The sequence below is a fragment of the Convolutriloba macropyga genome, chromosome 12, assembly GCF_964194025.1.
Source record: "Convolutriloba macropyga chromosome 12, txConMacr16.3, whole genome shotgun sequence".
Taxonomy (NCBI): Eukaryota; Metazoa; Xenacoelomorpha; order Acoela; family Convolutidae; genus Convolutriloba; species Convolutriloba macropyga.
In genome coordinates, this window is record NC_134479.1 from 27088036 (window position 1) to 27115959 (window position 27924).

Consider the following 27924-nt stretch of genomic DNA (forward strand, 5'->3'; position numbering starts at 1 on the left):
AGGACGTATGTTTTAAGTCCAGTCAAATTCTAGGACTTTTGTTTTAGGTCCAGCCAAAGTCCAGGACATCACATTAGGTCTAGAGAAATTCTTTTCATACCCAATATCTGTCGAGGACAGTCTTTTCATACCTTAAATCTGTCGAGGACGGTCTTTTAATAATTCCAGGTCTCGACTAGGGTACTCACTGCTCAACCATGTAATTTAAGTTAATTTTGCCTGCTCAACAGAATTGTGGTTAAAACAAATTATATAATTTGCCATGTTTTCATTAAAAGCATGCGTCATTCGTCAATAGCAAATTTCGGGATGATCTCTGCAAATGTAGTTCTCCTTGAACCAATCAAAATTGAGCACTTCTCTAAGATCATGAAACGGTGTATGGATCAAGGCCACCGTATCTCCCACCTGGCTGGGTACTATTATGAAAGGCCGCTCGTTGTGAATGATTCCAGAACGTGAGCTAAAAAATGCGATCATGTACCTGCGTTCATGCCAAAATGATATATTGGGTAAATTGGCGGCAAAATTTTGTAATAGTATATTCTTTCGGTGCCAAGTACAAAATTATAACAGGCCGCTATTACATGTATTAAGAAAGATTTTGCGGCCATATTATTGAAATATGAAACAAATGGTCAACTTTTATCGTGAATAGCGACACTGGACTTTTGCCTCCGTAATGGTCTGATTGGATTTGCCAGGGTTGCTAGTTCCAAACGGTTTTGATCAAATTTAAACTACTTAGACATATGCCTAAAATAATAATACAAACAATAATAATAAGGAGGCTCGGTAAAGTACGTTTGCACATAATGCTAGGACACTGCTTAATCAATTTTTTAACTTAATTTTTCACCAAATGAGGTAGAGATCACTTATTGTTCGGAAATACTTTGTTTATCTCTTTAAAAAATTGCTTTGAGCTCGAAGCAATATACAAATAAAGTAATAATTCATTAGATGGCCAAAGATACCTGTCAATAATGAGAGTAAGACAAACAACAAATTCAATTGAAAACAAAAAGCATTACTTACGATCAAAACTCAATGTCTATTATTTAATTAAAGAATTTTGGAAGTCAAAATAGTATCAAATAAAAAGTATATTAAACCAAGCGGTTTCTATTTACCCAGAAAAGATAAGGGTCCTGTTTGAATGAAAATAATTAACAAGTAGACACAAAACAAAAGGGCAAAAATAGAAGAAACTTGTTTACACTGTTTGAAAACAATTAAATTCAGAGTCAAGAAACCAATTAGCTATCAACTGATTTCATACAAGATAATTGAGACCGATCATTATCAAGGTTGTCAGATTACAACAAAAAGATCAAATATAGGCAAAATTTAAAAACGCACTTTAATTTCGCGCAGACACATTGTCGAAGCCCATAAGATCAAAATCTTATCACAAAAAAAAATAAAATATTGAATATAATCAATTGCACCTTTTTTCAGAGCAACAAATGTGATACAAAATTTGTCATTTTGATGCCGTTAATGTGATGACGGGAAAAAGAGCACTAGACAACCTTAGAAATTGGAAAATATCAAGAGATAAAAAAATTTATGTAAATCTCGTAGTATTAACGCCAAAAAACCATTATTTAATAATAAAAACTGCAAGAAAGACTTTTTACATTGGACTAAAAAATGCGACAGTTCTTGTTGCTGAGATTAAGCCGCAAAGTTTCGGAAACAAGATTGAAATCGGAAAACCATACTATTATCACTGTGTTTATATCTTGAAAACAGGTTTTTTAAAAGCCTATGCCATAACAACTTTAAAATTTCAACTGAAATTGGAATAAAATTTAACTTGTTTTTGCCTAGGAAGCCATTTATGCTCGTCAATAGTGAGTCTAAGTCAATAGACCAAACATCAATACTGAATAAATACAGAACTAAAAGTTTCACGAACAATTTTATGCAAATATTGTTGAAGACAAAAAACAATATTACTGCTCTGAAATTTGTATGTTTGTTCATTTGCCATTTGCCTTCTTTTACAAGTGGCATTGTAACCTTCATACATATCGATTGAGAAATTTAATCATTCTAAATGTCATACTACTACAAAAAAAGCAAATTAGGGCAAAAGGAGCAAATTCAATTTTGACTTGCAAAAGGTGTCCATAAGCCTAAAGTTCAATATATATTCACTAAAAATACTGAATAAAACAATTGTATGTTACATCATGTCATTTAAGGTGATATGCGACTGTGCCATTTATGTGATAACCGAGCAAGACGGCACAAGGGATCCTCGATAATTGGAAAATATCCAAAAATTGTGAAAACTCCTATATTCAATGCTAAAAAACGATTATTTAAAAAAACTGCAATTGTGACTCCATTGTGATTCACTTGAAAAAGAAAGAAATTTCTCTCTTTACTGAGACCTTGCTGAAAATTTGTAGAAATAAGATTGCAATTCGGAAATCTAAAATTACCGTTGCTATTTTTTTCAAAACAATTTTTATTAAAAGCGTTAGACTTTAAGCTTTCTACTTAGAACTGGAAGAACAACTAAATCACTGCTGCTTAGGAAACTAATTTTTCATGTCATTACTGAGACTTACTCAAAAGACTACAGATTAGCAATTCATACAGTCAGAACTCAATTTTCCAGAACAATTTGTTGCAAGTATTAATGAAATCAAAAAACCAAAAGCTGTGCGCTGAAAAAATTAAATTGACCTCCACTTGAAAATAACTTTGAACTGTCAAAAATAGAGTTTAAATAAAACTCTCTCTGGTATGCAGCTAACCTAATAAACAAAAAAGCAAAAGTACTTCGAAAAAACTTCTAGGACCCCATTACAACTTTACTAATTTTTTAACTGTAAAATTCTACAAGTAGGCCGGACATATTCCTTCTGCTTCTTCATTACAACAAAAGGTCCCCATTGTTACTGAAACATCAAACTTGACCAAAAAGTCATAATATCAAAAACTAATAATTTATTTATGATAAAATTGAGTTTCATTACCAAAAAACAATTATGGGTTAACTAAAAGCATTAGATAATTGTTTAAACGGCTCCTTCGATACTAAATTAGTACAATTGAATAACGAAACTCAGTCACAAGACCGCAAAAAGAACATCAAATGCTGGCAAAAAGAAAGATTTAATTAGAAACCCTTTAAAACTTTTTTCTAAGCTAAAAAAACTATGGTTTATTTGAACCTTGAACATTTGAACTTGAAAGGACTCCGTTCTAAGTGAACCTTAGATGAAAAAAGACTTTTTTATTGGAATGAAAAATGCACAAAATACAATCAGAATCTTTGTTTTGCAAAAATCAACGTTGAGACAAAAACTGGCCTGGCTATCGCCGCGCGGCTGCTTAAAAACTCTGTTGTTCTAAACAATTACGTAAAAAACCGCAACACATTTTTCAAAATAAATGTCGGTTTAATTTTTTGAAGGACCGCAAAAAACTTCTTTCCTGAGATTTTTCTTTGGAACTGGAGGTAAAATCAGCTCATTATAAATAAAAAATGTTGTGTCAGCAGTTTTAATGTCTGCACCACCACTCAAACTGAACAAAGTGGGCCAAATGGGCGTAGTTGAGGTCATTTTTAATGAAAAAAGTGAAAAATGTTATTTTCAAAAGTTTAGCATTAAAGTATGCCAAAACAGTTGTTTATAGCAATTCACCTACTCTCTTCTATCTTTAAACCTAAAATCAATGAAGGAAATCAATGAAGAAATCGTGTGTGAATTACGAAAAGTGTGAACAAAATAACGGAAGTTAGGCTCTCGTTTACGGTTCTTTAAACCTCCGTAACTCCTCGGAAAAAGCGAATTTCAGAAAAACCTTTTTAATTTGAATTTACAAACTTGAAAAAATTTCTAATGACACCATTCACAATCCTGTACGATGAATATATTGATGGGCTCAATTTGGTTGAACAAAAAACCCAATAGAGTATATAGTTCATCCCCCACTAAACTAGGTAATAACGTATAATATGTTGTTTAGGCCCAAATAAAAGAAGTAAATGAAGTCAACAATAAGTTTTTCAGTTCCCAAGTAGTTTTAAAACAATTTTACGAAGGAATTACGACGACGGAAAAAATCTTTTCACAATAACCGTTCTAAATTTTGTTTAATTGATGAAGTATATTCTGGTGTAACTGACAAATGTACTGACGATGTACTCAAATGTGACTTGGATTGATTTCAGGTTCAATATTAGCTGATTTAAGGTTAATAGTTTGGATAATAAATGTCGATACATGCAACCTTACACTGTTTTTTTGTTAGTCGTATTAATATGTTTGCTAATAACACCAAACCTCTGAAATCAGTGTTTCTTTTTCGTTTTGACATTATGAAAACCTTCTCTTGAAAATTTCGGTGAAGGGTTGAACGATATTCAAATTTCTTTGGATTTAACAAGTTCTAATCTTTTTGATTGCCTCCTTTTGGCTCAATCCATTATTCTCGAACTTGTTTTCTGGCGATCTTAGTCGCATATAGATAAGTAGTATGCCCCTGATACTGTATTAGCAATGAATTTGCCATCTCTATTGAAATATATCTCGAATATTAATGAATCGTTGGAGAGCCAAAAGTTAAAATAAGGCTATACAGCCTGTTTTTCGTGTCTTAAGTAGAAATCTTTCTATTCAACAATAATAATTCTAAGAGTCTATAAAAAATTTTCTATTTCTTTACGCCAAATGCGATTCATTTATGGTAGTTATATCAAACTCTATCAAATTTTCAATTTTTTTCATCTAATTTAATAATTCTTGCAGAGATTTTTTCTGCTGTTTCCTGTAAGTTGATGCCAGTTCCTCCGCTCATCCTTCATCTGTGATTTTCCAATTCTTTTTGTGTGATATTTCACGTTGAGGATTCTGTCTAAGGACTCGCACTCATAATTTCTATGGTTCGCAAAGATGCAGTTCGAAAATTAATGCTAAATTATTTTGATTATCTAAGCAACTAACTTTTTCACATTATCTTTCACGAAAGGTAATTCTCAAGAGAATTTTGCTGTCTTTGTACTGACTTAATTATTCTTTTATTTGCTACTCCGCAGATCAATGCGCCACTTTGATCCGGATCGGGCTTTGAGTTGTTGTACCCCGGATCGGGTTTTTTAGATGAATTTTTGTAAGAAATGCAGTGAATGCGGTGAAGTTTTGTAAGGAATGCAGTAATCGCCGTGAATGCGGTGAAAATAAATGTTTAACCGCATTTCACCGCATTTCTTACAAAAAATTACAGCAAAATTCACCGCATTTCTTACAAAAATTCACCGCATCGACATTTGTTGCAAATTAATGTAAAAAATGCGGTGAAAGCGGTGAATGCGGTGAAAAAAGTAATTCACCGCATTTCACCGCATTTCTTACAAAAATTCACCGCAAAAATCACAGCTGTTTTTCGAAATTTCCCAGCATCTTCTTGTGTTGCAATTTAATGTAAAAAATGCGTTGAGAGCAATGAATGCGGTGAAAAGAAATAATTCACCACATTTAACTGCAATTCTTACAAAAATTCACTGCGAATTTCACTGCATTTTGTACAAAAACTCACCGCATTTGTTTTCCAACGTTTGCTTAAATTCTCCAGAAATTTGATATAAATAAGTGAGAGTTGCCGCAGTGGCAAAAAGTGTTGCAAACATGAGGGAGGTAAGAGATCCGAACCCGTATATGGAAGTTGCTTTTTTATAAGAATACCGAGAACGCGGTGAAAACAAATAATTCACCGCAATTCACCGCTTTCCCGCAAAAAGATGTAAGAAAGACGCGGTGAAAATTTTTTTTTCAACGCCTTTCAACGCATTTCTAACAAAAGTTTACCGAAAATTCACCGCATTTCTTACAAAAATTCACCGCATCGACTTTTGTTGCAAATTAATGTGAGAAATGCGGTAAAAACGGTGAATGCGGTGGAAAACAAATAATTCACCACATTTCACAGCATTTCTTACAAAAAATCGCCGCAATATTCACCGCATTTCTTACAAAAATTCAGCGCATTTGCTTCGCAACGTTTACTCAATCAGACTTGAGTTCACGAGAAATATTAAATATTAAATATTACGTGCAAGTTGCAGCAGTGGATTAAGCAGTTGAAAGCAAGCAGGAGTTCAGAGGTTCGAACCCGTGTAGGGATGAATCTTTTTTTGTAAGAATACAGAGAACGCGGTGAAAATAAATAATTCACCGCGAATCACCGCATTCATCGCAAAATGATATAAGAAAGACGCGATGAAAATTGTTTTCTTTTCACCGCATTTCGTACAAAAATTCACCGCCAAACCTCGACCAGGGATACTGTTTGTTTATTTTTTTTATTAAAAATTTTGGTTGAAACACAGTTAGAGGGAGATAGTTTTTGGCATTTCGAGTGAAATATCTCTGGAGTGCTAATCTGAGAGGGAGTTAGAGTTCAATCCTGGCATCTATGTTGTGCTTCTGAACTTGATTTCAGACAAGCGGAGAAGGTCACGGCGAAAGACATTTCTTTTGCCAGGCTCCAAATTATAATCATAATAGGTACTAATTATATCCATTAAGAGAAATATTGTAAAAATATTGGATCAAGTACTCCCATTTTGTTTGGTAGTTGTTAGTACCTAGCGATGTTTTTTTTTTCAATTTCAAAGTGTGTTTTTCAGCTTATGCTTGAAGTATTTTATTTGAACGCAGTCAAAAATACAATTAAAAAATGACGAATTATCTTGATGAGAATTAATTTTTATCAAAATTCGCTAAAATTCGGAGAAAGCAGTTCACTAAAAGCGCATAAAATCTATTCCAGATCCAGACAAAATTTGAGATGAATTATGTGCTGCCAACCTCTTTTTAATCAGGGAATTATGTTTTGGCGGCCAGATTTTTATAATCTTTTTTGAAGGAACTTAATGGGGCTTTGACAGAAATTGGATATACAATCAAGAAATTGCGTCTAAGAATCTGATAATTTTGGTAATTGAGTTGAATATTGTCGCATTTTGCTAAATTGTCTCTACTAAGAATGGTTACGTCCTGCATTTTCTACCATCTAGTTTTGATGCGGCAAAGTTTTAAAAACTAAAGCAAGGTTTAAATCATAAAACTGCTCGATATAGTATATTACAAACCTGATAATCTGAGTTGGTGACCCATACCCAAGTCTGTAGATGACATTAACACACAAACTTGAGTTGTATCGCGCCTAAACAAATAAAAAAGATTATCTTGAGAAGAATATTGAATGCTGAACTTCAGTTGCACTTCTTTTGCTTTGACCGTGTTAGTATAGCTCAACCAGAAAACTTTCTTACTTTCCCGGTGTCTGGCTGTATTGGAAATCATTGTCGAACGAAAGCAACAAAATCTCTAAGCGAGGAATCGGTAAAAAAGTGTTCTTAAGATCTGGTAAAGTTCCTGCATTTTTGAAATGATCCTGTTCCCAATGATCTGCTGATTTGATACAAAACTTCATTCTTGACAAAACATAGAAGGACAAGACTCTGGGTCATACAAACATCATTTGTTATTCAAAAAGTGCTTATTCAACAAATGTTATTTGAAAAGCTTCAATGATTAAATTGGTAACAACCAAATACACCTGGTTCCGAAAACCGCCAGTTCTTTCTAGCCTGCTAAATTGAAGAAATTTTTATTTGTGCTCAAATTAGAATTATAAAAATTTAAAGTTGACAGAAAAAAGAATTTTTTATTAGACAAAAAATTAGACAAAATTTTTTATGAGACGAAAAGGAGGTTGCTGGCAGATAAAATCATCGCTGAATGAGTCTAGAGACATATTGTCTTTTCTGGATGGCCAGTACTGTGTTCATGTAACAACTTACACTGGCTAGTCTTGTTTTTTTGAGTAAAAGTTACTTCATGAAAAGCAATATGTTCAGCTTAACTGCCGCCAAGAAGGTCTGCTTTATATGCGATTCAACTTTCTGCGGGGGTACTTGTTACATTTAATTTGCGAATCAAGTCGTAGCCACTCAGCTACAAACTAGCTTAAGTATAAAGAATATGTTTTTAAATATAGTAATTACCAATTATAAGCCACAAAAGTACCTTATTCTACTGTGACTTACTTTTGGTGTACGACTAATTTTCAGACCAAACAGGATAAACTTAACCTGGTCGAACTCTATGACCTCAATACAACCACAATGAAGAAAAACTGCACATAAAGAAACTTAAAATATCCCGGAAATACATTTTTTCAGAATTGAGTGATGTTTTTACTCTTCAATATGCTGGTCCAGAGCTAAAATGCTCTGAGACTCAAGTCCAAGATCGAGCGTCACGCTGATATTCAAATAGTGCAACTTTTTGATTAATATTAAAATTCATTAATTGAAATAAATTTGTGCTCTATGCAATTCAAACATCATGGCATCCCATTTACAACTTTTTTTCAAGCCGAAGCGGCCAATTATCTTCAAATAGAAAGTGATATCACAACAAAAGAAGTTGAGTACACCTAAATTCTTATGTATAATTTAATCATAATTTCAAATGCGAACAGAAATTCAAATTCCGCTCATCGTCTTTCTATAAGTGTACTTCTCGAAAAAAAGCTGAACAAAAAAAGCTTTTTAGTGGGTCCAGCTAGTTTTTTTCTGTTATTTTTACTACTCTGTCTCTCTCTCTCTCTCAACACTTATAGAAAGACCATGAGCCGACAAGAGAGAGAGAGAGAGAGAGAGAGAGAGAGAGAGGAGAGGGAGAGAGAGGGTGTGTGAGAGAGAGAGATAGAGAGGAGAGAGAGAGAGAGAGAGAGAGAGAGAGAGAGAGAGAGAGAGGAATAAAGATAGCAGAAACGAACCTGCCCGACCCGTTAAAAACTTTTCCGTTAATCACTTTTTTCGACAAGTATACAAATAGAATTATATTGAGCCGAATTTGAATTTGTGTTCGAAATCGGATAATATTTTAGGTTCTATATTAAACCTTAATTTGGTACCAAAAATATGCCTGACTGTAGTTGACTATGGGATTTTAGGTGCACTCAGTTACACCTCTTTGATTTAAGCCTGACAAAGTTGCACGTCCTTATTACTACGCCGAACGTGTTTCGAAGAAAGAAAGAAACCATTTTTAATGCTAAATCTTTCAATTTCCAAAGAAATAATTTTCGCGACCAATAGTTTTCGAAAATAGTCCTTCAATGATAAGCTTGAAAAGATTCGGCTTGAAAACCAAATCGACAAATGACGGTAAGTGTATGGTTCTCGTATTTTTTAATCATTCATTAGTCTGCAAAAAATGTTCAAAAACTGTGTTTTTGCATGACGAACTTTACCTCGTGCCAGCAATTTGGTTTCATTAAGCAAAATAATCTTGCAGATGTTTTATGTACAATTTCGTCTTTCCTTGTATCTCGACTAGAGTATATGATGCTGGAGCCCCCCACCAGATTTTTGTCTTTTCTTGCGGCGAGGTCATGAAATTTGAAAGTACAATGTTTATATTAATAATAGATGCCAAATTTTGTGAACTACTTACAACCACATAATTCAAGTGCTTATTATGACTGTTGAAGTCAGACATCTTGTCCAGAAACTCTTGTGGTGAAAATCCTTTCAACTGACCCTGAATCCAATATTGCTGAAGTTGATAGTGACAACAAGCATCTGAACACAATTAAACAAGCAAAATTTACTCAGTCTGTCTGAGTAATATAGTGCAATAATTGAGAAATTATGAGTAAACAATGGGGCAGCGGCAAACCAAGTTTCTATCGCACAATTCTTCATCTCTCCCCAAAGCTGGTACCGAATCGCGAAAAGGGCAATTTCGCTATTGTATTATGCTTACCTAATCAGGATTGACCAAACTTACCCTAAAGCGAACCATAAGAGGTCCATAAAAGTCAATAAAAAGTCCGCTTTATATATGATCTTGCTATGGTAACTACCCGGGCCGAGGTGTCCACCCGTATTCCACCGTTATTAAGCGAGAATAAGGCTGAAAAGCAATTTCCACTCTATAATAGAGGGGGAAAGAGTGTGAGAGTGTAATTTTGAGAAAATTACAATTTTTTTACAATCTTTGCTCTTTACTCCACTCTTTACACTCTTTACTCCACTCGTTTTGCACTCTAAAAATTTACACTCTTTAGTCGTTTTTTTTATTAGGGAAAAGAGTGGAAGAGCGTAATTGTAGAGAAATTACACTCTTAGAAATACGCAATAAATTTAAAGAAATTACCCTCTTAGAAATACAGTACAATTTCATTCTCCAGTTCATTGAAAACACCATTTAACAATCTTTTGAATTTGCTGATGGTATTCATTTCCTCCTCTCTCTTCAGGACTGTCGAAAGACCAGGGCGGAGTTAAATAAGACAAATATAGCAGAATCGAGGTCGAGCAAAAGTTCAAAATGCTTTAATGCAAACTTTCAGGTACTCGTGCAGGATAAACTTAAAAGTTTGTGCCGCAATATTTTAGAAAAAACATTTGCAATATAAAAGATTTTTTTCGCTATAATCTTGCCATTAATGTTTACTTGACAATATTGTTGTACCAGTTATAATAGGTGCTCTATGGGGGCTGTAATTAACATTTACGAAATTGTGAATTCACACAATTTTTTAATTCCCTCAAAGTCGCGAAAGTAGGTGAGTAATTCACATAGGTATTCAGAACTCATGTATTAACATAAGTTGTGGTCTTTACTTACATTTTAGTGCAAATTTGCCTGAGTTTGCCTCGCACGATTGTTGTCAGTTTGACAGTAATGGAAGGGTCTTTTAAGAATTAGGAATTTTTTCTTTTAGGAATTTTTTGTCGACTATGGTATTAGGAGACAAGATGTTTTTTCAACAGTCAGGGATTGTTAAAATTGAAATATTTCAACAGATTTTAAGTTATATTTTGAGAATGCGTTATTTGCGTTATGTTTTCTTGTTTTTTTAAAGCAATTATAGTGGGCTGAAAATGTGGTACAATTGGGTTGGACCGATGGCATTTAAGTAAATCTTCAAATCAGGTGATACGTTGCAGCTGAAAGGCTCATTTGTTTGGTCAGATCTCTCAGAATTTGTAAATTATTTCCGCTTTGCTATATTAATAAATGGGACTTGAGATGAAATTTACAGATTTAGGTCACATTCGGAAAATACGTATTCATTTTTTTTAAAATATTAGAATTTTTGAGAATTGAGGAAGAATCCGTGCTGCAAAGTTTTTAACTTGATTTCTGCTTTTAACCTAACGCAATTCCCTTTGAAGTGTAGTTTAAAGAGCTTTTTTTAAAATTTAAACTCAACTTTAATAACCAATGTTAATTCCGATTTAGCCCAATTACAGTCAATTGCAATTAAGTCTATTGTTATATTAGTCACAAAACACTGGAATTTACTAATACATATTACGTATTTAAGTATTGTGGTTTTTGTTTACCAGATTGTGAAATTCGGTTACAACCAGATTTTGTTTTAGAACTTAACGCAGTTTCGTAAAAATAAGAAAATCAATTTTGTTGAAATTCAGGATATAAAAGATGTAGCTTGAATTCAACGTAACCAAATTCCAAGAGAGCAAACTCAGCCAAGTCCATAAGCGATTGATATTATCATCAGAATATCCAGTACCGAAATTAAGTTCAGATTTAATCTTTTCATCCAACTCAAGGGCAGTTGATCTACTTCAGTTTGTCATGTATCATTTGATTATTAATTCATGATTGTTCAACCAGGTAGACAGGAAACTGTCTGTTCATACTATAAACAAACTTCTACTTCCTTTCTGAAGTGCGAACAAGCCCATAAATTTGTTAATTTCCTTTTGATCTATCTTTCATCATTCTGTTTCCATTCTCTCATTTGCATCTCTGTAGGTCAGTTGCAATTTAAAGTTAATCAACTGCTTTTGAATTAGCAAGCTCAAAATAAGCAGAGCCAGTCGCGTCGCGAATGCTCAGTTCATAATTCGGAATTCAACCAGTGAATACTAAGTTGGCAATCGCACCGCAATTGCCGTAGTCAATTGGTAAAACTACAGTTGCTACTCGATTGACTAGGAGCAGAGTAACCGAGTACAACACGGCGCTGTCAGCAATCGACTCTCGGAACAATCCTCTTCACAACGACGCTTTCATAGAGAAACCTACTATCGCACAACCACTTTCGTGGGACAAATGGACAAAACAATGGAAATTGCCATTGTTGGCGAAAGAGGAGATTGCAAAACTTGCTTAGTGGACTACCTCCAGCGGTCAAGTACCCACGTGAACCAGTATATGAAGAACCTGTGGAAAGTCATAATCAAGCAATTGAAAGGGACAGAAAAGTCCTTAACCAACAATAAAGGGTAACTTGTCATAATAGATGCAAGAAGATTGATGAAATTGGTATTTTGTGAGGGGAATAAACCCTGAGAACACTGCGAACAAAAGGCTGCATCTTTCTTCTACCTATGTATTGGAACCAAGGGTTGTCGCATTTATAAAAGCAAGCACGCCCACTTCCAAATCGAAAAAGAGCCGTTAAAGGAAATTTGGCGAGTGATGGAGGATTTAATCATGAAAGCTAAAAACATCACCTATATCCTATTCTTCTCTCCTAAGCAATGGAAAGGTGAGTCAGTGGAAAGTTTAGATGGACGTCTCACTGAACAAGCAGAAAATTGTATTTTGTGGGATGAAGAATACAACTCTAATTGCAAGATCATTTTCATACTCAACATGCAAGATCATGACACTCAAAGAGAACTCCTCAAAGAGACGGTATTGTCAATCAAAGCTCTTGAAGGTGCAATACACATAGAAATGGGGTCGCAAAATCAACAGAAAATAAATCAGAATTTGAATACAAACGCTCTCATCGGTCAGCATGGTTAATAATTTCCAAGCAAGCAATCGCAACGCGAATTTCCAGCAGGCACGAAAGGACTTTACTCGCTATCCAACTGTCCCTCAAAACTTTCAAAATACTAGCGTTTGCGCTAATTGCGGTAAACGCTGGAGCCAGAAATATCACCAATTTTGCCCCGCAAATGGTAAGAAATGTAATAATTGCGAAATTTTTGGACATTTCGCACAAGAGTGTCGCAAACCACAAAAATTACACACCCAAACGCCAAAACCTCTGCAACCAAATGTCAACCAGACTGATACAAATACCACTAAAAGCAATGATGAGGAATCTGTCAATTGTCTAACAAGTTATCAACAACTCTATAATCATGTCTATGATTCTAACTACGATAGTGACTCTGATGACTATGTGGCAGATATCTTCAGTGATACTGCAAACCAATTAGAACGCTTCAACGAAAAATGTCAATACGGGAGCATCTTGGCAAATTCGATGATTGACTCAGGCAGTGTGTGTGGTCTCATCACCAAAACTCTCGCTGACAGAATCCTCAAAACTGCAACACTAGCAAGATGGGCCACTACGAAACAAGACAAAAATCCCAAACACATTCGAATGAACTGATCAAATATCGCGGAAATTTTGCAAAAACAGTCACATACAATAATTGGACCTGTGAAGAAGTTCGCTGAACAGTTGTGGAGGACGGTCACAAACTAATCATTGGGTGAGATCTTTTCAACAGTCTTGTCCTGGCAGTGGTTCAACAAAAAATAAAAAAGGTAAATGTGTTAACAATATTGATAATTCTAAATGCAAACAAAAAAACAGACAATTGCGTCGCAATTTTCGTACCTAGTCTGAAGAATTTGCTTCTCAAAGACTCATTACAGTCGAGTTAGATGGTCTACAAAAAGAAGAACATATTGAAAAATTATCTAGCTCCTCTGATGAACACCATATATCCCCGATAGTAATCACAGTGAAGAAAGATCAATCTGAAAATTAGTATTATATTCTAAATTTATTAAATAAATCAATTCGCAAAAAAAAGGTTCAACATTGAAAAGTTAATAGATTCAGTTTCACAACATCTTACAAATACATAAAACGAACAACAAGCATATTTTTCATCTATAGATCTCAAATATGTCTATAGTCAGTTACAATTGCACAAAGACACCGCTAAAAACTGTAACTTCAATATCATTTGTTGAGAATCCAACGGCACCTATAGATTTAAATCTGGATTTTACGGTCTTAATAACATGCCAGCTGAATTTCAAAAAACAATAGACTATACACTTGTAGGCCTTCAAAACACCTCTTGCTTCCTTGGCGATTTTATTAGTGTTAGCACAGGATCAGAATCCGATCACCTTAGTTATATCAGTAAATGCCTTAAAAAATTAGGTGGTGACAACCGCAAGACTTTTTCTTTAAAAATGCCCTTTCGCAAAAAAAACAGAAATTGAATAGCTTGGGTACAAATTTACCCAAACTGGTATATTTCCACTAGAAAACAAAACGCCAGCTGTTTTAGAAATACCACCACCAACAATATTAAAACGCCTAAGATCTTTCTTGGAGCCAGTACACTGTATAAGACATTATAACACTTCTAAGAAAATCCGCTAAATTTCTCTGGATTGAAGAACAATAAATATTTCAACATTAAGAAATAAAAAAATGCTGCAAGCACCAAAAATAGCCGTTATAATCACAAATTGGATGTTCGTGTAAAATGTGATGCTTCCCGTTCTGAATTGGGTGCCGCCCTTGAACAAAACAATTCTGATGGATGGAAAGCTATAGCATTTGTATCACGATTTCTTAATCCCACAGAAGAACGATACAGCTTCAATGAACTAGATCTATTGTGAGTCATTTGGTCAATCGACTACATTAAATACTACCTCTACGGAAAGGACTTCACTGTAATAACAGACCATCGCGCTTTACTATCAATCCTAAGGGAAAATAGATCCAACAGATCCTACAATTGTCGTCTTTCTAGTTGGATTGACCGCCTACTTCCCTATAATATCACGATTGAACATATGCTCGGAGCAAAGATGGGTCCTGTAGACTACATCGCTATCTTTTTGCCGAAGCTAATAAAAATTCGTCGTATGATGAACATTTTGTTGTGGCAACGACATCCAAAATTCGGGATTCTTTCAAACACCTAATCGAACATAAATTACAAGCAGTACAAAAATCAGATAGCTTATTAAAATTTAGGGTAATCGCATCGCAAACACCTTATTTAATTCATGACCATCCGAAAAATCGGCCTACAGCAATTGCATCACAATCACCATTTCTCAATACTTAATTACCATTTGCAATGCATTTGGCAGATCAGAATAAATCCATTAACCCCCACTTAAAAACGCGTCGCAAATATCTCTTCAAAATTCTAAACAACAGTTTGCACTAATTAATCTGTCATTGCATAAATCACATTCCATTAACAAATTTGCTGCATCTCCGCTGTAAAAGTCAGAGAGTAAAGAATTTGAGCAATCTAAACAATTAAGCCCAATAAAGCCCATATTTGATAACAACTCAAATAATCACCACAAATTCCTCAAATATCTAAGTATCTCGCTTTTGACCAAAATCGACTCAGCATTCATAACTCAAAAAAATCACCCTTTGAAAGCTATGTCCAATATGCCGAGAATTAAATCAACCAAATCAATTCCACAAAAGCACGAGTCACCTTCCCGGATAATTCATTCTCCAGCACAAATGTTTACACATAAGGAACAAAAACCTCTTCCAATACTGGAACAATATCCTCTACAAGTGCCATAGACACCGCAGAGGTTCTCAGACTGATTGATACGATCTTGTTGGCAATCTTGACCGGAAAAGACGCCATCTTGAAAGATGTAGGAGATTGCGTCATTCTCAATGACGAGAAACGATTGAAGAATATCAGCTCATATATCCATTCAAAATTGCGGGACATGAGTGTGAAACATGGATGCTTGTGCATCAATAAGCATATAGCAATAATCAAAGACGCTGTGCTGGAGGACATCCATTCCATACACCCCAGTAGTTTTGCAATGCTATCAGTAGCGCAAAAAATTTGGTGGCCATATATCCACCGAGATAAATTGGTTAAAGTTAGTGAGTGCAAAGCCTGCACGGATATTGGTAAGAACTTAAAATCAGTGATTCCGCATAGCAAATGCTCACCATTACCTAAATGTATTGAACCGAATTACGAAATCCCAATAGACTTTGTTGGACCTATTATTAATGAAAAGGGTATAGAACAATACTTCCTTAAAAGCATTGACCGATACTCAAAATACCCCAAAGTAGAAAGAGTAAATAACGCATCTAGGCGTAAATAACGCATCAATGTAATTAAATTTCTTAATACATGCATATATATATATATATATATTTATATATATATATATATATATATATATATATATATATAAATATATATTTAGTCACAGAGTACCCAGAACAATGAGATTAGATCAATCTAGATGTTTGGCAGGCAAAAATTTGAAACAATTTGTACTAAAAAATATTGAACCAATATATGCACCTGCAAATGACCATAGAGCATTAGGTTTAGTCGAATGTCTCATTCAAACTATTAAACAACAATTATCATGCATGAAAGCACATCTAAATCAGAAATTTTATCTTGAACATTCAATACATACAATTATACAGAGTTTAAGAGCAACTAAACAAAAAAACAACAAAAATTTCACCTTTTGAAGCACATTTTGGCAGACGCTGTAATACATCACACTCAAATGTTACCACTTAATCAAATAATAAAAATATAAATTATAATAAAATAACTAAATATTATTTAGACGAAGATAACCCACCAGGAGGATCGTATCTCACTGATGAACAGTGGGCAGATACAGACATGTGTTCCGACGTAGAAATCGAGAAAGTCATCTGCGCTGCAAACGCCCGAGCTCACCAGGAGCAACAAAAAGTAAAAGACAAAGGGCTCAGGCCAATGTGGTCTGAAAGGTATCTTAAGACCAATCCTGTGAAGTGAAATTGGCTTTTAGGTCAGGATTGCACAAAAAATACATGCAGCTTATTGATAAAAGAAAAATTTTGGATGCCTTATACGAAGTCCTGTCCCCAAGAAGCACAGTGGGGAAGATAAGCCCGACAACTAGCGTCATCAAAGAACCAAATAGAATGGAGGTACGTGTCCCAAATTCGGATATTGCCAAATTTGGGACAGAAAACTGGAGAGTTACAGAGCTCTGTCAATATATCGACAGACGACCAAATAAAATTCCAGAAAAAACGTTGGAGCAGAAAATCAATAACCATAAAAATGATCTCCTAAAAATGTTTGGGGAGCAAGAAAATTAAGCGCAACTGCAAACAACCTGACAACATCAGTATTGTATCTTATGGCTGATCCTGCTTTTCAACCTCCAGTAACGTGGCTCTTGCTTTAAAGATGAGAATCCCCTAACGCAATTCTTAACACAATGAGTCATTTCAGAATCGGCCACTTCTGACACAATTTTTGCATTTCAGCCCACTAGTACCGATCTCGGCACCACTTACACAACATCATGTAGCAGAACCATCTGCGCCGCCAACAAATCTCTCTGGGCCGCAAATAACTCCCATTTTGCAGAAAGAAAAGAGAAGCATTCAAGTCAGCGACACTTCTGACTCCGATAAATCCTCAGTAAGTAGGAGTAAACGCAAGTTAAAAAGCAGAAAGAAGCCTCCCAGTCTAAATCCATTGTGCAAATTATTCAGAATACGGAAGGACATTCAACAGAACTTCCAATCTCGGATACAACCTGCATTGGTGTTGCGTCTCCGAGAAACTCAAATGAAAGATGGACAGAAGATCCAAACCGTAATTTGCCACTCAAAATGACTGTATTAGAGGCGGAAGAACGTTCAGGTAATTCAGAATAAACTCTCAAAAACTCTCTAAACTCAGTATTTTACGTTATTATTTAATATTTTTTTATTATATACCTGGGAAATAAATACTAAATTTCTGATTTCATTTAATAAGTTTTAATTTTTCTCCAACAAGGGGAAATGTCATACGGGACATACATTATCATCAGAATATCCATTACCGTATTTTAGTTCAGATTTAATTTTTTTATCCAATTCAAGGGCAGTTGATCTTAATTCATTTCGTCATGTATCATTTGATTATTATTTCAATTGTGTTCAACCAGGTAGACAAGAAACTGTCTGTTCCTACTATAAACAAACTTGTACTTCCTTTCTGAAGTGCGAACAAGCCCATAATTTTGTTATTTTCCTTTTGATCAAATTTTTGTCGTTTTTTTCAAACTCTCATTTGCAGCTCTGTAAGTCAGTTGCAATTCAAAATTAGTCAACTGTTTTCAATTAGCAAGCTCAAAATATGCAAAGCCGTTCGCGTCACGAATGCTCAGTTCATGATTCGGAATTCAACCAGTGAATACTAAGTTGGCAATCACACCGCAATTGCCTTAGTAGGTTTTGGTGAAGATACAATTGCTACTCGACTGACTAGTTGCAGAATAACCGAGTACAACACAGCATACAAAAAAATAGCGTGCGTTAACTTGAGTTTGAGTTTGTACATTTAGGATCTTGACCATATAATTAATGCCAAGATTTACCCCTACCCACGTTGACGTCATCATTTTTTTTAAAGATAGTTCCATACTCGACTCGCATTGCAGTTTATCTTACCGTTATCTGCAACGCTGTTGATGTTGTACCAATTAAGCCACCTGTAATTAGCTTCTGCCAATTCCTTTAACTCCCTGAAATCATTTGAGCTGGCGGCGCGAGTTCGATTCTCTTCCGTCTCCCAGTTATTTAGACAGTAGTAGTCGCTAAAACGCGCAAATAATTTAAACCGGAAAAGTGGAATTAAAATTATTTGATCTAGCTTGAGGTGAGCTTAACTGGGTTCAAATAAGTTAAACTTCAAGATAGCTTCATGATAAACATAAAACATCAAGATAAACCTGTTACGGAAATAATTTTAAGTTCACTGCCCGAGTTGAGAAAAGACGACGAAATCGACGCAAGAAGAATAGTTTTTTTTTGTCGATTTCGTGGTTTTTGTCGGTAGTGTCAATATTTGATGTAAGAAGTGTTGATTAGCGTAGTTTTTTCGGTATTGTCAGGTGCTTCATTTAAGAAGTGTCGATTATCGCGGAATCTTGAGGTTGTAGTTTCGAATCCTGACCAGGACTGTTCTTTTTGTAAGATTTTTAGAACGGCAAAAACCGACGCATCTTACGTTTTGAATACCAACGAAAACCGATCAAAACGACGGAAAAAAACTTAAGGGCTTTGATCGGTTTTGGTCGAAGTAAAACCGACAAAAACCGACAATTTTTTATGTTTGAATCCGATGAAAATCTAAACACGGTTGAGTGAAAGAAAATTTACCTCAACTTTTTGAAAGTAAAGCTAACATAAACTTTACTTGAAGTTTAACCTAATTAAGCTAAATTTCGTTAAACTTTATCTCGAATTTACTATCCAATTATGAGGAGAAGGAAATTTTTCTTTAGCTTAGTAAACTTGAAATAAGCTTTTTAATGGTCAAAATAGGCTTTTCTGAAAGCTATCTGAACTGCAACAAGACGTGTTGACAAAAATTGACTAAAAGTTCTAAGCAGCAGTCGTGTATTCAGAGTTTTTATATATTTAGAAATCATGATCGAGTTTTTCCTCAAATTAAAACCTAGATTAGTTTCTGTTTTTGAAAAATGGAACCACTCAATGTCTTAGAAGATTATCTTCGAAGATCATGTAAGAGTTTTTCAAATAACGGTTTTCCGCTAGGAGACATAATTGCAACAGTATTTTGCTTAGATTTTTAGAAGAATCTGAGAAGATGGACGTCTCGGAACAATTGTTTAGAAATTGAAACAATTTTGTAGCAGATTATTTCAATCTTCTGTTCTTGTAGAAACAACAGGCCATAATCCAACTGAAGACATCTCATTTGTTAACGCAGTGAAGAATTGAGCGAAATTGCGACGACATATCCCTCTCAAAGAAAAACTCAGGAGGAAATTGATAACTCAGCCTTCGACAACTTGTTAGGACAACAAAGTTCAAAAAAAGAAAAAGCTCGCTTGCAATCTATTTCTCTACCGCAGTCTGGTGCCTGGTTATCTGCAGCCCCATTCCAGCTCTGGGACAACACCTATCTTCCAATGAGTTCCGTGTTGCTCTCAAATATCGACTGGGTGTAAAGTTGTACGAGAACGAGAAAATGTCCTTTTTGCAAATCTGGGACTCTAGATGTAATGGGCGACCATGCGGTCTCATGCCATGGTCGCGTTGATATAATCTCTCGTCAAGATCGTAAACGAGACAAAATTATATCAGCTTGCTCGGGAGATCTTTTGTCACCCTTCTCTGAACAGAAAAGTTTACTACCTGACAATAAATCCAGCCCGGGCGATATCTTCTTACCTGTATGGAATGCCGGTCAACCAGCAGCTTTAGACGTTACCGTCACTTCTCCCTTGCAGTCAAGCCTTGTTATAATTGCGTCGGAGAAGAGTGTTTTCGCACTGTCAGCTGCTGAGGACAGGAAGTACGAACAGTACGCTCACAATTGTAGTGAAGTCGGAATTCAATTCATTACTCTGGCTTTCGAAACGTTTGGAGGATTTTCAGAGACAGTTCGTAAGACCCTCAAACGAATCGCTACTCGGGCTGATAACAGAAATTTGCAGCCGGCGGGGTTGTCGGTAGCCTTCAGTAGGTTATCTCAATCAGTTTCTGTTACAGCAATTCTGGGGTCTGCAATCATGCTCTTTGCAAGGGATGCGAGATTATAGACACATATGTAACGGGAGCAGATCTTTGTATCCCTGTTGCAGAAGTTAAGTTAATAGTTGAATAGTGTGTCATCCATGAGTGGGAACAATCTATAGTGATAAGGTTTTGACTCACCCAATGAGTGGGGAGCCAAAATTTAATGAATTATCGTACTAGTCGTACCTCAGTGGCGGGTAAAATGTGATTGCCCAGAACAGGAAGTTTTACCTCAAACAATTTTTCCAAGAAGGAAACTAGTGTGATTGCATGGATGATTTCATGGGTTGAACTGATAACAATGATCGTTTATGAACCAAGATTTTCTAATTGTAAATTTTTCATTTTGTAGAATCTAATGTTTTGTACAATTTTCAACTGTTCTCAATTTGGAGCTTCAATAAAAAACACTTACTTTTTTTTAAAATTGTGTGTTAGACATTTTTGTTTTAACCAACTTTGATCGTACAGGACAGTTTACCCAAACGGACAGCTTAAACAACTTAACGTAAAATGGAATCAGACATCTGCAGCAAAGATCCGTAACCTGTTTTCAGGATCTGAACAGTTTGAGTTGTCATAATCATGTAACAAATAAAGTGACGCTTGAAGACCTTGAGTTTTGTTTACATGGGGATTTGGAAATAAAACACGGTGGAGTATAAAGCTTTTCAGTACCGATCAATGTGGTGTTTTGAGGTAAAAGAATGAAATTAGGATATGAGAATGTAATGGCACATACAATCAACTTTAAGTTTCCAATAACCCAGAATCTCCATACTGCTTTTAAATGCGGTATTCAATTGTTGACTTTGTTGTTTTGAATAAGAGTGTGAAATCTAGTTTGCGAGGTAATGTGGATCAAAAAAGAATTTCGGACATTTCGCTCGTAAGTGAAGGGCTAAATCAACATTCAGATCTAAACTATGGTACTTTCGACGTCTGTTGAGTTAACATACAGCATTGTATTTTGATAGGAACATAAGCCACAAACCTGCAAACTAGGTGTAAGGGATATCTTCAAAACTGTGTTTTTCATTCGGGTCAAGAACGTATTTAAAATGGATCATACTGCTATCATAGGGTAATAGTGCTAATTAGTTTGTCGAACATTTGTAATTTTAAGCTTAGATGGCCACCAGAACTGTTGTAAGAAATAACAGCTTAGGAGTTAAGTGAATTGGTTATTTTTAGCACAGGAGGCCCAGGCTGTAATTTCTATTTAGTTAAGTAGGAGTGTTTGCAGTTACGGTATATGAGCTGAATTCCGAAGCTATTTCCTGGATTCTTATGTTACCAATTTTGTATAAAATTAATGTTTCGAGTTAGTAGTAATAATTTGACGCACCAATATTATGAATTGCATTACCAGGTTCAGGTCCAGACCCAAATTGAGCTATGATCAGACTATCTTGACTGAAATGATCTCTGAACAAATCTTCCAGAAAGCGATTATTTCTGATCGTACTTTGCAGACCAATTTGAGCTCTGACCAGATTTTCCAGACCAAAGTGACCTCAGATCAGAGACTATACCTGAACACGCACGAGACTTTAAGTATCGTTATAATATGTGCATTTCAAAAAACCGATGTCTCCAGTAGAAAATTCAACGAAGTCAATTCAAAATCGATATTGTTTTTTTTTGAAACAGAAGACTTTAAAGAATTTTTAAATTGAAAGATTTGCTTTCCAGTGCTTATGTTCGCTGGCACCATAGATGAAGTTTGACAGTTATTTTATGACAATCGTTCGAATTTTAGGTTGCTATTGCGTTTTATAAAGGGATCGACCACTAGTTAGTTTTTGGACTCTTCGTTTTGATCGTTCTGATTGGAGGCAAGGGACTGCAAATGAGTCTCTGGTCAGAACACATATCTTTTTCTTTTTCTCCGTTGCGGAACCATAACCACCTAGTCATTAGAAAAAATTTAAAAAAACTGCTCTGAGTCAAGTGCGCACGACGTGGCCTCTGAAAACACTCAAGTGCGCTCGATGCGGCCTCTGATCAGACTCAAGTTCACTCGAATCCATCTCTGATCAGATCTTTTAGACCGAAGTGACCTATGAGCAGACCCTCCAGGCAGAAGTGACCTCTAATAAGACCTAAATCAGACCATGGCCCAGACTATTTTGTACCGGAACTGCTTCAAAGACCCTGTAATTTTGATCTGGGAACACATGGGTGTGCATTCGAGGGAGTCTGATCAATTTGAATCTGGACCTCAACCTGGGTACTGTGTTCATTATTCGAAATAACCGTTCAATAATTACAAAACCTTTTTTTAATGAATCGATGTACCACGACGGAAATACTACGTGCGACCAGTTATTCAACGATATGGAAATAAATACACAAGAAGATGTTCTGTCAAAATATTTTACAGAGATTTCTCACGGATAAAATTCAAATATACTACAAATTTCTCTTTTAAAGAAATTTTTCAAAATCTTTTTAGTTATTGTTGTTTCTGGTAAAACTGAATATTTTGATTTAGATATTTTGATTCACTGTAAAAGACAAACAAAATGCTCAAAATTGAAATCAACGAAGAGAGCAATAAGTGATCAGTCAAAGGGACTAAGACTAATAAATTTAATCAAACTTTTTCTGACAGTCATAAGACTCACACAAGAAGAACACACTAAAAGATCAATTTTAACACACGTTCCAATTGAAGTTAGACCAGCAAAGTATTGAAAAAACATTGACACTAAATGTAACAAAAAGCAAAACCTCTCGCATTCTCCTTTGTAATTGCTCAAGTTGCCTTAATTGCAAGGGAACTGTTAGGTTTGAATAACACTGATTATGAAGGAAAAAAAGATAAATATACGTTTTTTTTTAAAATCTGCTATGAAGGTTTTTATCACAAAATGACAGGGACATGCAATTGTGAAAAAATGGAAAAAAGTGATATTTTAAGTAATATTTAATGGTCTGCAAAGAATTGTTGGTGACAGATATAAAAATGTTTTCATTGATTTATTCGATCGAATTGCTCTGCACTTCGTATTTTTTTACACAAATTCCAGACTTTCCAGGCATTCTCCAGACCGATGATGAAACTTCCCGACCATGTTTTAGTCCTATGTTCAGACAAAAAGATTTCTCTGAGAGCATTTTTACATTGGAAGCTATTGCGACCCAATACAACCTGTATTTGGGACAGAAGTACCCAAACTCGACTCAAAGATAGGCAGCTCAGATTGAGTACCAGGAAAAAAAAACACATCTGATCAGACTGTCATAGACTCAACTGACCTCTAATAAGATGAATAGACTATTTTACGCGCGCAACTTTGTTTGCGGTCGAAATGCATTCAAAGCCACCCATGAGCAAACCAGAAAATCCTAGACTTTCGTGCGAACCTGATCCAGCCAATTCTAGACTATCATTCGTTCGCAACCGCCTTTGATCGCCCATGTCGAGGTGGCCAGACCGAAGTGACCCCTGATCAGACGAGTTTCGAGCGCACACATGTTCCCGGTGCGCTCGAATTACGTGTCTGAAAAAAGCTTCAAGCGCACTTTCGTCTGGACAATTGTCTGGAAATCGTGTGGACAATGGTCTGGAACTTGTCTGATCAGGGGTCACTTCGGTCTGGAACTGTTTGATCAGAGGTCCCACTCGTCTGGGACGGTCTGATCAGAGGCGATTTCGAGCGAGACCTGAACCTGGGCGGACTTTGGTGCGCTCAAAATTGTCTGATCGGAACAATATTCATACTCTCTTTGAACCAAGGGAGTCAATTTTTTATATTGCATTCTTTTGTCAATCATGTGCTGCGATATGTGTTTAATTTTTGCCGTTTAACTATCTATTTCCATAGGAGACACATTATGATACCACTTAAAAAGTGCAACGTTTGCTATTTTTTATTGTGTAAAGCGTATCGTTTAAACCAAAAAAAAATTTCAATAATAGTTTCAAAAAACGTCTGCGTTCAAAGTTTCCTCTGATTAGACATTCGTGAATTGCGAGTAACCTGTGGAGTGATACTCCAAAGCTTACTCTGATCAAACTCTGGTGTGTTTGAAATGCCGCTTCGTTCAAAGTGCGCTCGATTTCATCTCTAATGAGACCATTTCACACCGAAACAAATTCTAATCACACCATTCTACACCGAAGACGACTGATAATCCATACATATCTATACCTGTGATACAATTCCAGACAATTGTTCAGGGCGCTCGAAGACTTTTCCCCAGACCATTTAATTCGACCAGACGAAACGCAAGCGTGCACTTGAAGATGTTCTGATCAGATTTGGCACTTCACTCCGGCCTGGACTTCGGTGTCTTTCTTTTGTTTGAGTACAGGTATTGTCACAACTGACATTTTTCGATGTTTAAAATGAGCAGATATCATGACTTGGGCAACTCAAAGCAAACTGACCTGTATTTTGCACACTGCTCAGCTGAGATATCACCACTTCCAGCCAGTTGGAAAGTTGTTCTCTCAAACGACATCCATACATCTCCATTCACTTTCGCAACAACCAGAACCACTAAAAACAAAGGAATTCCGGTTCGATGTTGATCACAAAATTCCTAATAAACGGCTGAGAAACAGATATTTTAATGCACAGTAATTTATTGCAGCCTGAACAACAAAGAAGTATTTTGATATGATTATTTATGAGCCATGAAGCAAAATAGGTAGGAAATTATCTCACGTTGAAGTGTGAGTTAATGATCAGAGCATTAAAAACGCACAGATCGGTTGGGCGAGGTGCGCTTTTATCACACGGTCGATGGCGTTGTTCAATGTTTCTATGCGTATGATTATCAGTAAGGTAAAATCCGATCATCAACGAGATTGCGCCTAATCGTTAACGACCTAATGTCTGATCATCGCTGATTATTGTCTGGATGGTTCCAGTCTTGGCTAATTGTTATCTGAATGGGTATGATTATTGCTAAATATCGTCTAGATGTGTCTAATTAATGGTACTTTTTTGCCTCGGTGGGTCTGATTATGGCTTACTATCTTCTGGATGGGTGTGATCATGGCTGTGCTTTGTCTGGTTATGTCTGATCATGGCTTATAGTCTCCTGCATTGTTGCCTGGATGGATCTACCTAAAATTGAGGTAAAACTGAACTATAGTTTTTACTAAAAACGAGCCAAATTCTCTTCATGGATAAATGTTGTATGTTTTGGTCTGATCGTGTCTGATCTGTGTTTAGCTGGGTCTGATCAATAAATAGCACTCCAGCCTGAATAGCTGGCCTATTGGCGGGAATCAATTATCAAGTTTATGAAATACTCCGCGTGACCCTCTATCAATCTCTTAATTTCAAAACTTCAATATATTTAATGCATGGTAATCGCAAGTGTAGTAACGAAAAAGATCCAAAAAATACATCCGAATAAATTGGCGAGTCAAAGATGTTCTACCTGTGTTTTAGGGGGTCTGTGTTTTTAATTTGAAAAAAGATCTTGGATCAATCTGGAAAACTTCAAAGAACCTTGCTCAGCAGTAGGGAAAAAATTGAAAGCGGTAAATTTTTTGGTTCATATTTAGAAGCACATGCCTTTTTTAAAAATGGAAATACTTTGGAATGTGAGGATAACAGATTCTTGTGCCTTTTAAAAGTTAACCGCTTGGACAAGAGAAATTTATCTTTTTTGAAGACATAATTTTTCTCTAACCGTTTTAAACCTGAAGGAAGAAAATTTAGCACAACCAAAATCGATCTCACGAGAAAGTATTATTACTTAAGTTCTGAGGAATTTTTTCATGCACTATCTTTCAAGAGGAGTTTCTCATTGTGCATAGCAGAGTAAGAGAAATAATCTTCTCTGATTTTATATTATTTTTTAATTTATTGTAATCTGAGGGTGAATGGGACAGACGGTAATTCTCCTACAAATTGTGCGAGAGAAATTTTTTAGTAGTTTTAGTCTTATAAAAATAATTCTTTTCAGATGAGACAATTTCTTCTCGTGTCACATCTGATCAAGAGAAGTTTTATTGCGTATGAGAATCCGGTCTGGAAAATGGCCATTCCGCATGACTTCTGAGGTGGAATTTTTTATAGTAAAGAATTGGTAACCGGGAGTTTAAATCTCTTATCAATCAATTAATCTTTAGAAATTTATCCTGAGTGATCTGAAATTACATGCATTTAATGCCTTAGAGAAGATTTGCAGAGAAATGGAGACAATTGTTTGAGTACATTTTTTTTGCAAAAAGCATAAATCTGTAGTGTAAAATCTCTAAAACGAAATTTAAAAGAAATCCTAATAGACGTAGTCCTATGATAGATCTTGTTATGGGACAATTTCATATCATGCAAAGTCTGATGAGCAATTTGCTTGTTTATGAACCATGGTTTTTTTGCATTATATTTCTTGAGAAAATGACCCGGACCTAACGCCAAGTCAATTTCAGTACTGGGCAAGTCTTAATCCAAGTCTTATTTCATTACTGATTCAGAACTAGATCATGTCACTTTTTACACTTGGCAGTCTGAATGCAAGTCTGGGCTGAGACTTGGTAAGTCTAATCTAAGTCTGATCCTCTTGCCTGACCTATATTCGGAAAATCCCAAAGAAATGTTCAGAAGCATTGGAAATTTGTTTTCAAAAGAAATTAATTACTGAATTGCACAATACAACCGTTTTTCGTAATTGATATGAGACCCTATTAGCGAATGAGAAACTACGCGAAAACTCGCTGAGGCACGATCAATGTTTGGCAACCGTGGGCTAAAATGGTCGACTTAAGCTTTGTGAATTTAGACAAACACTAATACTTTAAGGCGGTTCATCAAAATCCAAACGACAAAATAAAATAATCAACTGTCCTCCGTCTTTATCTTCACAAAAATTTACATATTTTTTCCAAATTTTTAACCATATAGACCTATTTAGTTTAATTGTTGGCAATTGTTCGGCAATCGTTCGTATAAATTGCGCAATCTTGGGGCTTAATCATTCACGGTGGTTTTTAACTCATTTGCACGAGGAGACAAAAGTTATCGGAATTAGACCGCCTTACATCGTCAAGTTGAATTTTAAAGTACCCCTTTCAAGTGTTTTAAGTGGTGTTTGCCTAATGTCTATGAAAATTCCATTCGCTTCCACCTAATTTGTTTCTCCCCATACTAATATAATGCTATGAGTTTTTTTAAAAAAGAAAATTTAGAGACGCTAACCTATGAACGTAACAGAGTTTGTAATTGTTCTCCAATGATTGTCTGTGGTTTTCAACTTATTCAACAACATGATCACAGCACTATTTATTGCCAAATCCCAAATTGAATAAGTTTTATT

At 35.5% G+C, this 27924-nt stretch overlaps 1 protein-coding gene across 1 annotated transcript; it reads right to left on the reverse strand.

The window, feature by feature from the left end:
• Window positions 1-151: 151 nt before the first annotated feature.
• On the reverse strand, window positions 152-27924 carry LOC142350830 (uncharacterized). The gene is made up of 6 exons (XM_075402791.1): window positions 27807-27924; window positions 25040-25151; window positions 18544-18689; window positions 9495-9622; window positions 7118-7191; window positions 152-463 (listed from the first exon to the last, which is right to left on the reverse strand). Exons 1-6 carry the CDS (start codon window positions 27874-27876, stop codon window positions 292-294), a joined length of 702 nt encoding a protein of 233 aa, XP_075258906.1. The 5' UTR covers window positions 27877-27924; the 3' UTR covers window positions 152-291.